General features: G+C 39.2%; 1 protein-coding gene across 1 annotated transcript; it reads right to left on the reverse strand.

Moving 5' to 3' along the window:
• Window positions 1–432: 432 nt before the first annotated feature.
• Window positions 433–984, reverse strand: LOC119515887 (chromobox protein homolog 3-like). Its single transcript, XM_037812124.1, has one exon. It carries the CDS (start codon window positions 982–984, stop codon window positions 433–435), a length of 552 nt encoding a protein of 183 aa, XP_037668052.1.
• Between the last annotated feature and the right edge of the window lie 17,815 nt (window positions 985–18,799).

Genomic DNA, 18,799 nt, shown 5'->3' on the forward strand with positions numbered 1-18,799 from the left:
ATATGTATTTATATATACACTCCCACAAAAAATAAACAAGAAAACCCAGAATGGTCTCCTTAGGCATACATGGGATTAAACACAAGTTCTGATTCCTTAATGAGTATGGAAAATTTTCCCCACATTTAGAAAAGATGTACTCTAATGTAAAGGAAATAATATACCATGGTATCAAATGGTCTTTTCTGATAGATGAAGCAATGACAGAAAACTTTTTTTTGTTCAAAGTAACCAGTGATACTGATGCCAAAACAAAACAAAAACCAATACTCCCCCAAAAACCTAACACCTATCCCAATAATACTGCTTAAAAAAACAAACATATCACACTTGATTTCCATTAGAACATAGTTATTCTTCACATAATAAATAAAAAAAAACCAAGATCCAGATTTTATATATATAAATATACATAAAAAGCAATGCAAACCATTATTGACCTTCATCTTCTGGACAAGAATGCCAAGTTAGTCTCTCTTCATAAAAAGCAACTAAAATTTGAGGCCACTTCATGTTTGCCTCTTTTGCCAGCACCAAGTCTGCCTCATCTGAATCTTTCCATTTCATGAGAAACATTAATTCTCCACTGCTGTCTGTGACACCAATTATGTATTCAGGGTCAAGACCTCTTGCAAAGCCTCTTGGTTTATCAGCAGCATCTCTTTTCTTCTTTGATTTGCTGTCATCAGACTCACTGTCAGATAAAGATTTTCTTTTGGTACCATCTTTTCCTTTACCAGCTTTCTGAGAATTGAGAAATGCTTCAATTAACTCTGGGCAATCTAAATTTTCTTCAGGCTCCCAAGTATTGTCAGCATCTGTAAATCCCTTCCAATTCAAGAGATACTTTACCTTCCCAGTCACTACACATCGATCCAGTACTATTTCCACCACAAAGTTTCCAGGCTCTGCCTCTTCAAGTTTTTCACTCTTTCCATTCTGCTTCTTTCCCATCTTTTGCAATGTAGTTTTATTGGAGGCCATTTTTTACTGCAGACTTGAAGAGCTATTATTTACCACCTCTGAGCTACTCTGAGTCCCAGGTGTGCAGTGTCTCTGGCCCTGGGAGCCCCAGCACCAGCTACATCTGAGCGGGGAAGGGGCTGTGGAGCTGTGAACCTATTAATATACTGTTATTAAGGAAGACCATATTTTCTTTGTTCAGATTTTCTGAGTTTTTAACTAATATTCTTTTTCTCTTCCAGGATCCCAGCCGGGATAACTCATTACACTTAGTTGCTCTTTCTCCTTAAACTCCTCTTTGCTGTGAGAGTTGCTCAACCTTCCCTCATTTTTGATGACCTTGACTGTATTGAGGAGCACTGGTCAGGAATTTTGTAGAATCTCCCACAGTTGGGATTTACCTGATATTTTCCTCTTGGTAACACTGCAGTTATGTATTTTGGGGAGGAAGTCCACAGAGGCCGAGTGCCTTTTCTAATCACATCCTACCAATGGTACCATCAACATGACTTACTGCTGGTGAACCTGACCCCTGGGATGTGCTGTGATTGTGTGTGAAGGTGGAAGTGGTCTCTGCTACCACAGCACACTGAAGGGTTCATTGTATCCTCAGTTAATGCATCTGTGGTAGAGCAAGGGTTCTTCCTTATGGCTTCCAGTGTGTTCACACATTTCCACAGAGATATGTTTGGTGTTATCCTTGACTGCAGATCTCCCTGGTAAGTGGGCATGACTGATGGACCTTCCAGTTTGGATATTGATGCTAATTCAAAGATTATCAAAATCAGTACACTGAAGAAGAACACTTTGAAATTTATTTACTTGAAAACTATTGAGTCTGCAAAGTAAAATCTGAGAAATAGAGCAATCAGGTATGCTATTATATAAATGCAATGTGCAGATGTACCCACTTTGTAATTTTGATTTCTTGCACACTGGTAAACACCAAGTTATTTTCTGCTGGTGCTCCTTACTCCATATTAATCCTTGTCATCCTGTACATGTTTCTTCTCTCTGTGTGCTGCTGGGGTTCTCTCTCACCTTGTTCTTGTGCTCCATGAGAGATGACTCATGAGCCTTGTGACTGGGGTAGCCCTAAGCCACCCCAAGCTCTTGCTGGCCTCCTTGGGCTGAGGATTTCCTCCTTGAATACAGGGTCTTTTGCACAATCTGCACCAAATGATAATTTAAGAGAAGGTGATACTGTGATTTGGGGATGAAGGTAAACTTTTCTCTTGGTATTTCATATGTCTTACTTGTTCTCTGACTTGTGTATTTCATTCTGGGGGTAAATAAAATCTCCACAAACTCTGGCTTTCTTCTCTTTCTTTGAGGTCATGAAATAACATTAGTTCCAGATGTTGAATTTTCATAGACATTTAATTTCCATATTAACTTTCACTTGCAAAGAGAATACTGTGAAATTTGGACTCAAGGGACATGTGCTTTGTTGTTTGCCCAGTTGGAATATTTGTGCCCAAGGAGGAGATTGCCCAGAAACTCAGCTCTGCAGACTGAAGGCTCTCCAGCATGGGCACAGGGCAAGGCTTACCAGGGCCTTGTCTAGAATCACAGATGATGTCTGACATGATTATAGACAGAGGAGCTTGGGTTACAGCTGCTTCACTTATTAATTATTAGAAAAGTAAAGGAATCAAAATGGGAACTTATTCTTAAGAACACAAACATGCTTTTTTAATACTGTGGACAAGGGTTATGTAGGAGCTCATCTTGCTTTAGAGAGCTTCCTGCTTCCTGTTCACTCCTTTGACTCTGAAGATGTTCTAAGACTTAACTTCTTACTGTGGTGCATGACTAATAGCATTTACACCACCGGGGGCACATTACAAAAGAGAGGTTCAGCCTTGACTTCAGACCTATAGAATCAGAATGTGAATTTGAACATCCCCAGTTGATTCATGTGCTCATTGCAGTTTAAGAAAGTCTATTCTCACACATCTCCCTGTGAGAATCTGCCTACAACTGAAACCCAGGGACACCTGCTCCTGGAAGTAAATGATCCTGTACCCTTAATTCCCTCATGCTTGAGATATTGTTTAAAAATAACTTGAGATAAGTTCTTGGGGCCCTCACAGAGGTGCTTACATTGAACTCCCCTGATGTCTCTCCTCTCTCACACCCACAGGCATCAGCACATCCCAAGGTCTCTGCCTGCAGAACATCTCCATCTCCACCTCCACTGCACATGCCTGGTCCAGCCATCAGCACCCTCAGCCTGGTGTCCCTGTGGTGTTGTCCACCTGGTCATCCTGCTTTATCCTCCCCCCACAACAGAATAACTACCATTTTAAATTAAAATTGAACTCTACCCTGGTGCAGTGCCCTCTGTCACCTGGCCCATGAAGGCCTTTACCCTCTGACTCTAGATGTCACTGTTTTCTGTCCACTCTTGCTTCTGGCTGGTCCTCACAGCCACCACACTGATGACCACCTCACGGCCATCACCTGTTCTGTCCCCTGGTTCTGTAATGCTTCACCCAGGTTCCTGTAATGCTTTCTCCAGTTTCCCTATTCTCAGATATCCCCTCCTCAGGGGCTCCTTCCCTTCACACTCCGAAATAGAGAATCCGTGTTCCAAAAACCTTCCCTTCCTACCCTTCCTTGCTTTCTTCACTTGTATAATCTCCTGGCATCCTGGGTGTTCTGTTCAGTTCTCCTGTTTTGTATTTGCCATTTCAACTGAAATATCACCGACAAGGACAGAGAGTTTATTGTCTTCATTTTTCTATTCCCAGGGCCAAGGTCAGTTGTCCTTCTCTATTTTGAGGAGAAATCCTATAAATTTTCATGTTGCTGTGTCATTTTTCTCATGCAGGTCCTCTCAGCTCCTCAGAGTGCTGCTTTCTTTCCAGCATCATAGTAAATCCCAAGCTGTTCTCATTGTCTATCATGGGAATGTTACTTGTGACTGAAACTACTTATTTGAGGGACACTGGCTATTTCCCTGGGTGAGAAACCCCTTGTAGACCCCTCAGCTTTTCTCTGATGTGTGTAAATTGGTGTGGGAGAGAGGCATGAGGGATGTGGAGGTTTCCTTAAATTGCCCTAGGGGAAGTATTTACAACTATTTTAAATTAAATTTAAAACTATTTTCATGTTTAAATTGCTGTGAAAACTCATATTGTAGCACTCTTGCCCTGGAATAAAATATTTCATTGTGAATTAACACTTTAAAAATAGCATTTATTATTTTACAATATAATGTTAATTGTCATAAATGCCTCAGGAAGTATGTTTATCTTCATCCAAAAGAGGTCTATTCTTTAATTTTTATATTTCAAATGACTTTTAGTTATGACTTACAACTGCTGGGAACACACACTTGCAAATAAAATTTCAATTCACTTAATAACGTCTATAGTTGCTAAACTGCATATGTTTCCAAATTACAATAACATATATAATGTATAGAGAAAATAAAAGATAAATAACATATAAATACATAAATAAACAAACATTTTAGAAAGGTAGTTTGTAAAGTCTTTTAAGTGGCAGCAGTTTCTTTCACACTGATTTATACTTCCAAGTTCCTGTAAGGAGAAAGTCCCACATCCTTGGGTGTCTTCCTGGAAGTCGGATGGCCTGTGTGACTGGAGGAGGAATTGAACATGGAGGAGCTCACCTCCACCTCCTGGATCTGCAGTTGCAAATCTCCATCCCATGGAGGGGCTCCACTTGGATCCATTGGCCTCAATGACCCTCAGCTGGATGGTGGGAGCAGCACGGCTTTAAAACCCAGGCCTACTCCTCGGGGATGGGCCATCAAGGGATGGATGTGGGTCATGTGCTGGGTTTGGTTCTTGTGCTGTGGTGGTTCTCACAGCCTCTTCTAGGACTCTGTTGTTTTCAGTATCTCCACCATTTCTTGTTCTTGTGTGGGTTATCTGGATCTCTCAATTTTTGAACCAGCAGATGATTTAACTCTTCCATTAGCATTGTTTTGGTTTTCTTCTCCTTCCTCTAGGTGTCAGTGAGTCTGGGTATTTGTAAAGCCTCTTTCTCTAGCCTGGCATCCTCTAAATGATGACTCAGTCTCTGGATTCCCCTTGTGAGCAGCACTAATCTTATCAAGGAGTTGACATTTCTCACCAAACAGTGCAGCCAGGGTGTCTGCAAGCTGCATTTCATGTCTTACATAATGTTGACTTTTAACAGAATGCACAAGTCTGAACAACAATAAAAGAGCCACCAAAAAGCCACTGTCCCCCACTGGAGGCTGTGGGATCTGAAGCCTGGATTCATGTCACTGGGCAGCAGCTCTTTCACCACCTCTCACAGCTTTGGTAAGATCAGCCCAAAACCCAGTTCCATAGACCCTTGTAGCCTCTCTATGGCCCTGAAGTCAGCAGAGGGCTCTGCACAGTAACCATGTATACACCAGCCTCAACAAACTACAGAGAATCCTGCAGGATTCCATCTGGAATGCACCAGCAACTGGCACCCTCAGCATGTCATCAGTGAGGACCTCAGTGGAGGGGATATTCACTCAATAAAATGTGCTTTTCTCCATTGCAATCTGATGATCACTGTTATCTCTGTTTCTCCGTGCTTTTTCCTGATGATGTAAACTAGAAATTAAGTGAAATGTGGTAAATTTAACAGAACAACTCATCAAATATTTTAAATTTTCACTCCCTGTTCCCCATGGTAACCAATGATCCTATCAAGACATGAATCACTTCCATAATCCAGAAAATAACCCCATGTACCTTCCAATCAATGCCCACCCCCACCATACGCACACTTGTTTGGATTTCTCTCACCATCCATCCATTTTTCCAGGTCTTAAAATTAATAAGAATGGAATAAATCAAAATGTACACTTTTTGAGTCTTCATTTTTGCTTAAAACACTTTTTTTGAAATTCTTCTTGTTTTGTGGATCAGCAGTTCACTCTGCTTTTCTCATTGAGTTTGACATTGAATGACTATGTTATAAAATGTTTATACACTTTCTCCTTTGTGTATATTGAAAATTGGGGGAATAATGAACACATATGATATGATTCCTCATGTAGAAGTCCTTGTTAAAAACACAAGCTTTCAGAGAATATTGGGCACATTCAGGCTGGTATGTCCCATAGACCATACATCTTCAGTCCTCAACAGCACTGGAGAAACAATTTATAAACTTCAATACTGCTTAAATTTCCTTGGCTGCTTAAAGCAATGCCATGAAATGGGATTTTATTACAATTTTGAGGGCTATGATATGACCAAATCAAGCATCATCAAGGGGATGCTTTCTTCCTGAAGACTGTCTACCAGCAATCCTTGGCTCCTCTGACACATGGCAAAGCCCATGGGAGCATCTGCTGGTCTCTCTGTTCTCTTCTGGGTTTTTAGATTTAGCTTCTTACTTTCATGGCTTTCTCTCTGTTTCTCTGTAATTATTCTTTTTGTGAAGGACTCAGGTAATAAGATTAAGATCCATCCTGAATGAGGTGGGTCACACCTTTGCTGAAGCAGCCTCATTAAAGGCCCTACCTACATTGGTTTTATACCCACAGGAATGGACCAGATTTAAGAATGTTGTTATTTGAGGTACATACAGCTTCAAACCACCACATTTTAAAAAGTTCTGTCTTTTTAATCCCTCCCTTCCTTCAGTTTTTGTAACCAATTTCACCACCAAAATCCTATGCCAGATTAATATCTACTTCTTAAATTTATCAATATGCTTTTTCAATATTTCACCTCTGCCTGTAGCAAAGGGCTTTTTTACAAACACAGATTAAATCAGATCACTGCAGTGCTTTAAATGCTTCATTGTTTTTCACTGGTTAGAAAGATCACTGACTTTTACCATGGCTTCAGGCCTGAAACCTACTAACCAGCACCCTCTCCAGGCCTGTTCAACCCACTCAACTGCCATCCAGGCTGTGCTCAGTGCCTGGGGCACAGCAGGCACTTCATTGCTTCAGGAATTTTGCACACTATCCCTCAGAAAGGAAAAAAATCTCTAAGCCTATTATTATCTCTACCAAAGAGTGTAGGATTTTTACCAGTTAAAGTTTTAAAGTCTTAGATAAAGTGTGTAGTTTCCAAAAGGTCTTTAGTAAGACTACAAATTAAGTAGTTCATAGATATGTATCCCGTAAAAAGAAGTAAAACAAAATAGAGTTACTGTGGCTAAGATGTTTCAAGGGGGTCAAGAGGTCATTCTGGGGGCTCCCCTGGTGCACATCTCAGCTGGGTATCATAAACAGCCTAACTATGCAAAGCCTCAGCAGCAATGTTCCTCAAAACCCCAAGGACATTGAAACACCAGCATCCAACCACAAGATTAGAAACTCAGTAAACTATCTAACTTAAGGGGCAGTTGGAGTGCCCCAAATATCCACCAATCACAAACAGTTTATGCAAGTTTTTTTTAAGAATCCTTGCATGGAAGCCACAAGACAGGACACTGACTGGGTTGCTACCTGAATGTGTGCTCTGCAAATCACAATTCTAAAACCCCAAATAAAAACCTGTTGCCTTACAGCTGAGTTTATTTCTCAGGTGGCATTACATGGTGTCACAAATGGACCCAAAGCAACCACTGACTTTACTTGAGAGCCACAATAGATTTGAGTGCCTCAACAGCAAGAGGCCCCTGAGCTCTATCGTCTCCCTCATGGCCCTGGGCTCCTATTGATGAGTCCTCTGGGTTCTGAAACTTCTGCATTTTGGTTGAGGTTCTGGCCTATCTTTAAATGTCTTCTGGTAATGGGCATTTGACCTTCGGTTCTTTTGTCTTGGGCTGGAGGAAGCTGCCCTTCTGTGTTTGCCTTTTTTTTGTATTTAAGGAAACTTTCCTAGTCTGGTGAGTATTCAGATGGGACTTTAAAATGTGGATAAAGTATTCCTCTGGGTTTTAATTCATACCTATTGGTCAGAAAGGAACTTCACTTAATGTAGGATTCTGAGGTCCATTTTTTTCTTTGCCATTACTCCCATGGGGGAGATTAGAAATGATGAAATAAACAAATAACTAAATGTTTAGTGACAAAATTCTGGCATTGCCAGAGATGAAGTAGGGTTATATACAAGTGAATAAGGTTAGAGAGGGGGAAAGTTTACATAGGTTGGAGTTCAAAAAAGGGAGGAATTCTGTAATTTGAAATTTAAACTGACACTGAAGGAATATGAGTAATGAGTGGGAAAATGTGTATTTGGGATTGGGAGGTGGTAAGGATAATATTCTCAGTACAGAGAGGATAACAATGACTGATTGTATTTGTGTGGTACTGAAAGGAGTCTCAAAAGTTAATTTCTATATGCCTGAGGGAGCCATTAATTTTAGTTGTAAATGAGAGGAGATAACTTTCAGTTGTTTTTGAAAGGAAACGACTGATGGAGAAATATAAATAAAATCATGTCCAAACCCAGAAAACCTCTCTACAAAGTTAGAAGAGAAAGCAAAACAATTTTATTATTGAACACGTATTAAACATGATGATGATGCATCACAGGCAACCTGTAAAGAAATTGCAAAGACAAAAATCTCATGCTTTTTGTGTGACTAAGAAGATAACAACCCACTACCTACACATTGCCATGATATTTCTCTTATTTTCAGGACCGGAGGTAGGTTTACAATTTAGAGCCAGGGACCATCCCACTCACCCCTCCTCCAGAAATCATGATCACCTCCTAGCAGTAAAATGGCAGATATTTTCTTCAATTAAATTTCATTAAAATGGCTTCCTTTCTTGAGTAGACCTTTTTGTGTAGGGAAATGTGCAAAAGACTTATTTAAGCATTTACACATATTTCAAATTTACATACATTTCGAGAGGAAAGCGAAAGAGAACTTATAATTTTGTGTTTTCTAATGTAAATACTGAGTAATGTAAATACTTAATTTGTAGTCCTACTAAAGACCTTTTGGAAACTACACACTTTATCTAAGGATGAAGTCTCTTCTTGCATGTTCGATGGGAAGAATTAAGCCATTTTTCTTTTAAATTTGTATTTGCCCTTACATAACACACAGTTAGATAGAGACAAATGTTAAGAAACAATATCCAGATGGCAGTTATGATCACTATCATTATAGAGATAGCAGTGAAGGAAATGTTATCAATAGATAACAATAGTGGGTCAGATGGTAGAACAGTGTATCCAAAGAGTAGAGAAGAGAGACTATGATTGATTATGAAGATGATTATTTGTGGGGAACCCTGGGAAGAAGTGAAAAGAGTAATTTTGAAGACAGTGAGGAGACTGAGACATCAGAGAATCTTAGGCAAAAGTCCTCCAATGTGAGTGTTAGTCCAGTTCTTCCTAGTCCCATATGAAAGACTGGAATATGCTCACAGAATTTATTTATGGGGAAAGAATTGGTGAACTTGGAACAACAACACGAAGAAGGAGGTGAGGAAGTGGAAATTGGACTTAGTTTGACTGAGAATGGATGGACAGCAGGGCAGGAACCAGAAAGAAAAGAGGTTCAGAGGAGATTGCTTGGCTCCTTTCTCCTTCTTGAGCTTTTCCTGCTTGGTTGTTGAAAGGTCTGCAAGTGGAAACCCAGAGGAGGATGGTTGGCACCTGCAGAGGATTGCTGTTTTCTCCTGAAATGATGCCTTTCTTGCCAGTGGGTGGGAAAGTTTCTCATGTTGGCCCTGGGAGATAGTGAATGCACTGGGGTATGTTTACATTTCATGAGGACTCACTGAAGATTATGGTGGATAATAGACTGAGAAACAATGTCCTCCCAACCATCTATGGCCAACTGGTTTCTGACAAGGGTGCCAAATCCAGTCTGTCAACTGAGAAATAAACTGAGCTGCAAGGAAATGAAGGCATTTATCTGGGGTCTTAGAATTGCAATTGGGGTGTACAGATTAAGGTAGCAACCCAAATTTTGACAATGCTGGTGCTTCCAGGCATTTTTTAAAAGAAAAAGATGATTAGACAAATTGTTTGCAATTGTTGGATATTTGCAGTATTACATTTGTCCTTCAGGTTAGAAAGTTAACTGAGTTTCTTAACTTGTGGTATGTTTCTCATGTCTGGGTATCCTTAGGGTTTTGGGGAACCTTACTGCTTGTGGCCATGCATACCTTTGGTAGTCCTTGATACCTGACTGCTATTTGCCTAAGAGTAATCTCCAGAATGATCCATTGATGGCACTTAAATCTTGTAGCCTTGGTGACTCTATTTTGCTTTATTTCTTTTTACAACTCAGTTGGGGAAATAGTTCCTTCAACAAATTGTGCTGGAAAATCTAGATATCCACTGACAATGCTATGGACCCCTTCCTCATACTATTTGCAAAAATTATCTCAAATTAGATTAAAGACCTGTAAGAAGATCCAGCTTGATTGGGCCTCCCTGTCACTTCATACCATCTCCCTACCCACTCCCATCTTAGAGTTGCTTTAGAAGCTAAAATTCCAAATGAGCAAACACCTGCAGAGGTACTTTTATCCCCATGAAATGTCTCCTCAGTACTCTGGAAGTCACCGTCCCTGTGCAGCTCTCACGTATGGCCATGGAAACTTTGAGCAAGTTCATGGGCACAACAAACCATCTCCTCACCCTCTCCCTTTTGGGTTAAAAGACACTATATTTGATACCCTAGCTCTTGAGTTTTTTGTCTGACCCCAGAAGGAGATGCTGGACAGCACCAACAACACACCCAAACTTGGTGCACCAATTGGACCCCACAAGAATCAGACCCCCACACACCACAAAGACAAAGCTGGGGAGAACTGACTTGAGGGGAATAGGTGACTCATGGATGCCATCTGCTGGTTAGTTAGAGAAAGTGTACACCACCAAGCTGCAGTTCTCAGAAACTAGGTATCAAGTAAAGAAAATGCCAAGAGGCCAAAAACAACAGAAAATCTTAAAGCATATGATAAAATCAGATGAAATGGAGAACCCAAACCAAAACACCCATATCAAAAGATCAGAAGACACACAGTACTTGGCACAATTAATCAAAGAACTACAGACAGGCAACAAGAGCATAGCACAGGATGTAAAGGACATGAAGAAGAGCATGGCACAGGATATAAAGGACATAAAGAAGACCCTAGAAGAGCATAAAGAAGAAATTGCAAGAGTAAATAAAAAAATAGGAGATCTTATGGAAATAAAAGAAACTGTAGGCCAAATTGAAAAGATTCTGTATGCTCATAATAAAAGATTAGAGGAAGTTGCACAACTCATCCTCCTCGAGGAACACAGAACAGAAAATGAAAGAACAAAAGAAAGAATGGGGAAAAAATTGAAAAAATCAAAATGGATCTCAGGGATATGATGGATAAAATAAAACATCCAAATTTAAGACTCATTGGTGTCCCACAAGGGGAAGAAAAGGATAAGGGTCTAGAAAGAGTATTCAAAGAAATTGGGGAAAACTTCCCAAATCTTCTACACAATATAAATACCCAAAGCCTAAATGCCCAGGGAACTCCAAATAGAATACATCCATATAAACCCACTCCAAGGCATATTCTGATCAGACTGTCAAATACTGAAGAAAAGGAGCAAGTTCTGAAAGCAGCAAGAGAAAAGCAATTCACCACATAAAAAGGAAACAACATAAGACTAAGTAGTGACTACTTAGTGGCCATCATGGAGGTGAGAAGGCAGTGGCATGACATATTTAAAATTCTGAGGGAGAAAAATTTCCAACCAAGAATACTTTATCCAGCAAAACTCTCCTTCAAATTTGAGGGAGAGCTTAAATTTTTCACAAACAAACAAATGCTGAGAGATTTTGCTAATAAAAGACCTGCCCTACTTCAGATACTAAAGGGAGGCCCACCAATAGAGAAACAAAGAAAGGAGAGAGATATATAGAGAATTTTAACACATATATAGAACATTACATCCCAGGTCACCGGGACACACATTCTTCTTTAGTGATCATGGATCTTTCTCCAGAATGGTCCACATGATGGGGCATAAAAACAAGCCTAAATAAATTTAAAAAAATGAATTTGTTCAAAGCGCATTCTCTGACCACAATGGAATACAAATAGAAGTCAATAACCATCAGAGACTTGGAGAAATAACAAACACCTGGAGGGTAAAAATGAGGGGGAGAAGAAAACATTCCCAGATAATCAAAAGCTGAGGGACTTCATCACCAGTAGATCAGTCCTATAAGAAATGCTAAAGGGAGTAGAGCAGGTTGAAAGGAAGGGACACTAAACAATTGACTGAAACTATGTGAAGAAATAAAAATTAACAGTAAACATCATATGGGAAATATAAATACCAATACTACCATATTTTTGATTTGTAACTCCACTATTTACTTCCTACAGGTTCTAAAATACATAAACTGTAATGATAAATCAGTGGTTTTGGACTCAATGTAAAACGTGTAATTTTTGACAAGAACTACATAAAGGTGGGGGAATGAGGGAGTATAAGAACATAGCTTATGTGTCATATTGATGTTAAGTTGGTATCAAAGAAAAACAAAATTGTTATAGATTTAAGATGTTAAATTTAAGCCCCATTGTAAACACAAAGAAAGTACCAGAGAATATTACCATAGAGATGAAAAGTAGAGTAGGGGTTCTGAGAAGTGGGGGAAGGGGCAATGGGGAGTTAAAAAATGAGTTTAGTGTTTCTGTTTGGGGTGAAAGGAAACTTCTAGAAATGGATGGTAGGAAGGTGATAGCATTGCAACATTCTAAATGGGATTAATCCCACTATTGGAATGCTAGGGAGTGGGTGGAATGGGAAGATTTAGGTTGTATATACGTTTCCACAATTGGAAAAAAAGTCTAAATAGATGACAATTAAATGCCAAGGATGATCCTGGATGGGATCTGAGGATGGAGGAGAGGAGGCTCAAAGGGACACAGATGGGAAAAAAAAAAAAAGGAAATATAGAATGTAAGCTTTCTATCAATGTTGAATTTCTTGAACTTCTTAGCTGCACTTAATGGGATTGCATAAGAGAATGTTCTTGTCCAAATTATATTGTTTGTTCAAAAATGTGTGCAGCTTGCTCTCATATGTTCAGAGGACAGAACAACAGATGATGGAAAATAGATAGGGAGGGAGGGAAAGAAATAAATGGTGGTGTGACAGGATGCTAAAGGTGATGGTTTGGGGTATCAGTGGAGGGGGGTCGGGTATGCTGGAGTTCTATGTATGAGGTTTGTACTGTTTTTGCAACTGTTCCTGTAAGTTTGAATTTATCTCAAAATAAAATTTCTTAAAAAAATTAATTATAGAAGCACAAGAAAGAAAACATGGCAAATATTTTTATTTACACTCAAAAATGAGCTGGTCATGTAAAATTTTCTCAAATAATCTTCTTCATAAAAAATTCACTGTGTGCTGTGTGAGAGTAGAGTCTGATTAAATTGGTTCTGAAAGTGAAGTGGTTGATAAATCGTAGCTCTTCCTCTCAGGAACTCAGCATCCAGTTCAGACACAAGACACAGAAAATTACAGATGACAGGCAGATGCAGGGTGTGATGGAACCCCAAAACAGAAAGTGAGAATTACAAAGAATCAATGAAGCATAAGTATGTAATAAATCAAGTGCACTTGAGGGGATGCCCAAATTCTCTAAGGGATGACCAGATATATCATAAGCTAGATGATACTATGCATTGGACAAAGCCAGTAGGTTCTTGTAGAACTTTCAGTATAATATAGAATCCACAACTAAAAAAAAGAATAAAAATTATGAATAAATTTGAATGTATACAACAGAGGATAGATAGCACATTATACAAAGTGACAAATTAAATTAGAAAAATAGACTAGAAATAATGTATGAAATTTAAAATGGGAGAAATGAGAGAGATATGAAGATATCAGATATTAGAGGGAATGTAGAGTGCCCAGGTAAATGAAAGGGACTCTGAAATTTCCCCAATCTAGGGCTTACCTCCTCCAGAAACATGTGAGGCAATGAAGCTAGAAACTAGAATGATCATAAGAGGCAGTTACTTTCAGACTCTTACTTCCTGTTATAATTTCCTGAACAATCCTTTTTACACACCCAGGACACCTACCAACAGAGAGATGAAGCCTGATATTTTGATGCAATGGTAGATACTCTCATCTAAATTCTAAAGTGAGCTTCAACGTAAGGTGAGGAGTGGGTTTGACCCTCTCATCTAGGGGGCACAAAATCACCCTCCATTCAGTGGTTTGATTTTCATGTGGAATCAACTCTGGTAGTATAAAAATGTAAGGAAGCTCAGTGAGAGGAACATTTCTTGTGCTTCATATTTGGAACACAAAATGGAGCTGGATTTTATGAAGGGACAGATTTCCCTGCCCATCAGGACCTCTTATAATGTGTGTGGAGTATTTTCCTTCTTTTCCAGATAAATACAATTAAAAAAATAAATGGGAAAAACACAGTTTATTGAGATACCTTCCTAAATTAAAATATACTGCTTTTCTCTTACAATAGAATATATCATCTGTTTGGGATTGAGTGTATGAGTATGAAATTGCACATATTCTAAATAATCTAAAATTGCCTTGCTTCTTGAACTATGGCTTCCATGACAAATTAATAAACTTTCTCCAGGGAAACCAATAGGTTTATTATCATATTTGGCCCACATGGGTTTGAACATGACATGCAAGTTGGGAAGTCCCATGAAATTTATGATAAATTTTACAGGATAATCTGGTTGGCTGCAGTAGAGATAGAAATTCTTTTGTCTTATTGCTCAACTCATCAAAAATAATCAGTATTCGCTTTAAGGTCTTCAACTGATTAGATTTGAATTCCCTCATTGCTGAAGTCAGTCTCTTGTTGATTGTGTTTATAATCAGCCACAGATGCAATTCATTGTTAAAATCAAAGAAATATCCTCACAGTAACAATCAATCCAGTGCTTGCTTTACAAAAACACAGACATCATAACCTAGCTAAGTGGACACAAGTACTTAGCCTTCACAGTCCACCTCTTGATAAATTGTCTCCCATACAAATAACAATAAATCATAATTAATGTCTAGATAAAACAGTACAAATTTTGCCTAAAATAGTTCAACTGTCCAGTTTTCACCTAGAAATGCACTAACTCTTCTTAAAAGAGGATACATTTCCTTGTGGAATATTCATTCTATAACTTGATATCCTGTAACTTAAGTTGTGACATAAATCTAATACAACTTATGTTATATGATAAGAGGATAAGACATGGAAGGAAACAAACATACTTTCTTTATGTATATATACAAACATATTCATGACTAAACAAAGAAGACATACTCATAACCATCATATACCCCATTTCTGCAAGTAATCCCATGATATAACTCATAATTATAACTACTTTCTTCTATTACCCATTCCGTATTACCTTTGTTGTAATCAAGCACCAGAGAAAGTCTTGGCTCCTTTCCATGTGAGCTGACACAAACCTTCATTCCTGAAGGTTTGCATTCTATGATTGACTATAATCCCATGGCATGGTAGCATTATAGATACCCTAAGGTATCTTCAGTATTTCAGGAAAACCCTTCTTTATCTCCATTGTTCAGTAGCAGTCCTTCTTCTCTTTGATAATCAGGATTAATCACCCAGGTCTGTACTGTAATTTCCCTCTTTCTCTATTGATTCAGAATCATGAGGAATACAAATTGCCAGATGGCAGTCAACTCCCAGATCAGTGAAGTCCTTGTTATGTCTCCTCATGGAAGCATTCCTCCTTTTGGAACTAAACCTTCAGGCTGACAGAGCCAAAGTTTGCAGGAACTGGAACTAATTTTCTTTTCCAGAGAAATAGTAGTAGTTAGAGTGAGGGGAGCTACTCCTATTTCTTTCCCTTGATTGCTGGGCCCTTGTGTCCTCACTATGGGAAAACCAGCACCATAGAGTAGATGCAGGTATGGAGCATATACAGCCCCCTGGAGAACACTGCCTCATGTTTGGAAAGAAATGCCATGAAGATGGTTTTGTAATTGAGACTTTAAAAGGTCATTCTCTCATTCTATCTGTCCATCAGCTGGGGAATATGGTAAGAAGAGTGAATTCCATAAGCATGTGCCCGTTCTCTCACTTTTTGTTATCAAGTGTTACTTTATCAGAAGTGATACTGCCTGGAATACCATGGCTGTGGATAAGAAATTCTGTAAGTCCACAGATGGTAGTTTTGGCAGGAGAATTCCATGCAGGACTGGAAAATCTGTATCCAGAGTATGTGTTTATTCCAGTAAATGCAAAATGCTGCCCATTCCATTATGGACATTGTCCAGTGTAATCAACATACAACTAGGTAACAAGCTGCTCATTCCTGGGAATGGTGCCATATTGGGAAAAGAGTGTTGGTCTCTGTTGTTAGCACACGGGGCACTCAGCCATGGTTGTTTCCATGTCAGCCTTGTTGCATAGAATCTCATATTGCTGAGCCCATGCATGAACTCCATGCCTACCACCATGGATGCATGGATATTTTGTTAATCACTCTTTTGCCAGTGACAGGAGTGGCTGGGAGACGTGGTTGTCTTGAATCCACACAATAGGTCAATAAAACAACTTTATTGTTAAAATCATTCTCTGCTGAATCATCCTGTGGCAATCACTCATATGGGACACAATACCTTCATGTCTTTCATCCATTCATAAATGCCTATCGACATATCTCTCCCACAGACCTCTCTGTCACCATTAATATACCTCCAATATCCATAAGAATCCAGGTAAACCACTGACCACAGATGATCAATAAGAATACATACATGCCTCTGGAAATTTTTCTTCCAGGCAAAATGATATCATAGGTTTACTGCTATAACTTCTGCCCATTGTCAGGATTTCCAGTCACTACTGCCCTTAAGGAAAGTCCAGTGAATGCACCAGCTGAAGCTGTCCACTTTTATATAGTACCTGTATATCATGCAGAACTGTCTTTAAATCAAGGCTGAGTTTTCTCTTCTTCCATCAGTGATGCTGGGGAACTACACAGGAGTTCCTGGGTGCAGGCTAGGAAAGATAATGTAATATACTTAGATAGGGAGCACAGACACATGGGCCACTTCCTCATGTTACTTACTTGTGCCTTCAGGACCTGCTTGAATCACATCTCTTTTAGGATACAGCCAAAGAATACAAACAACATCTCTATTTGCCACAGATACTTTTGGCACCATTGAGTCTTCTGGAACATATGGTGCACATGACAGACCAACTTGCAAGGTAGCCTGAAATCTTTGCAGAACCTCCTATTTTTCTGGTATCTACTAAAATCTAGCAGTTTTTAGGTCATTTTGTAAATGTCCCATAGTATCTCACCCCAAAGAGGAATATGTTGCTTCCAAACTTCAAACAGGTCATCAAGGCATGATACTCCTTTTTTAGTTGTAGGAGAGGCTGAATTCAATAGCTTATGTGTCACCTTAGAAGGTATATCCAAAACTTCCCACAACACTTGACACCTGGAAATTTCACCGAGGTGGAAGGGCCCTGAATTTTTTTTTGGATTTATCTCCCACCATCTTAAAAGCAAATCACTTACCAATAAGTATTGAGCAGTTGCTACTTCTTGCTCATGAGGTCCCATTAGCATAATGCTATCAGTATAATGTACCAGTGAGATGATATCTTCTAGAAGGCAAAGCTGATTAAGTTCCCAGTTGACTAGATTGTGACAAAGGTTTGACAGATTATATTCATCTGTGTATGGAGAGTGGAAGTGTACTTCTGGCTTTGCCAGCTAAAAGTAAACAGTGTTTTGGGAGTCTTTATTAGCAGTTACCATGATATAAGCATTTGCCAAATCAAGAGCTACATATTAATTACTAGGGGATGTGCTGATTTCCTCAAGCAATGATAACACATTTGGAATAGCAGCTGCAAATGGGATCAATGCCTACTTAGGTTTACAAGTGTCCACTCTCATCCTCCATGATCCATCTGTTTCCTGCATAGGCCAATAGGAGAGAGGAATGGTGAGGGGTTTGAATGGGGTGTGGTTGAAATCCTTCAAGACCTTGATGGTGTCACTAATATCTGCAATCCCTCCAGGTATGTGTTCCTGTTTTGATTTACTATTTAGCTAGGTAAAGGCATTTCTGGTGGCTTCCACTCGGCCTTTCCTACAATAATAACCCTCATTCAACAAGTCTTGCATCAACATAGGATTCTTCCAGGTGCTGAGTATGTCTTTTCCAATTATGCATGCTGGATCACAGAATAGATGGAGAAACCCTCTAGTCTCAGTTAACTAAAACTCCATTGATCACATGACCTTCCTCAGGTAGTTATCTGACTGATGGGCCACAGTGATATTTTGGGTGTCCTAGAATATGTTTCAGTTCAGATCCAGTGTCTAACTAATTGCCAAAGTATCTGTTCATGTGCTTTACCCCAATGCATTTTAACCCTGGCAAAAGGCTATTGGTCCCTTCAGAGCAGGCTCAGAGGAAGATTAACAGATTAATTTTTTTGCAGTGTATCAATTCCCTTCACCAAGGAGACCTGGCTTCCCTTCATTCAAAAGGTTCTGAGTCTGTAAACTCTCTCAAGTATAGGCATTGATTGAGGGACTATGACTCTTTTTTGATTCAAAATTCACATTGATTCACTTGATCTAGAACTCTTCCTATACAGACAAAGTTAGAATTTAAGGTTTTCCATCTCTTTCACTTTTAGGTACCAGATGATTCATTATTCAAAACCATAAGCCTGGAAAAGAGGTTTTTCTGATTAATGCTTTGACTCTGCTGACCATTATCATAGCCACACCCACCTTATCTTTGGCAATTAAATGCTGCCACTTGGCTCCTCTACACCTGCAATCTGATCATCCCTAGTGTGTTTAAGGATCCATGTTTAGTAGCAGCCATTCCCACAGTAAAATCTGAACTAGAGGGAAAGGTGA

Source organism: Choloepus didactylus, chromosome 19, assembly GCF_015220235.1.
Source record: "Choloepus didactylus isolate mChoDid1 chromosome 19, mChoDid1.pri, whole genome shotgun sequence".
Lineage (NCBI taxonomy): Eukaryota > Metazoa > Chordata > Mammalia > Pilosa > Megalonychidae > Choloepus > Choloepus didactylus.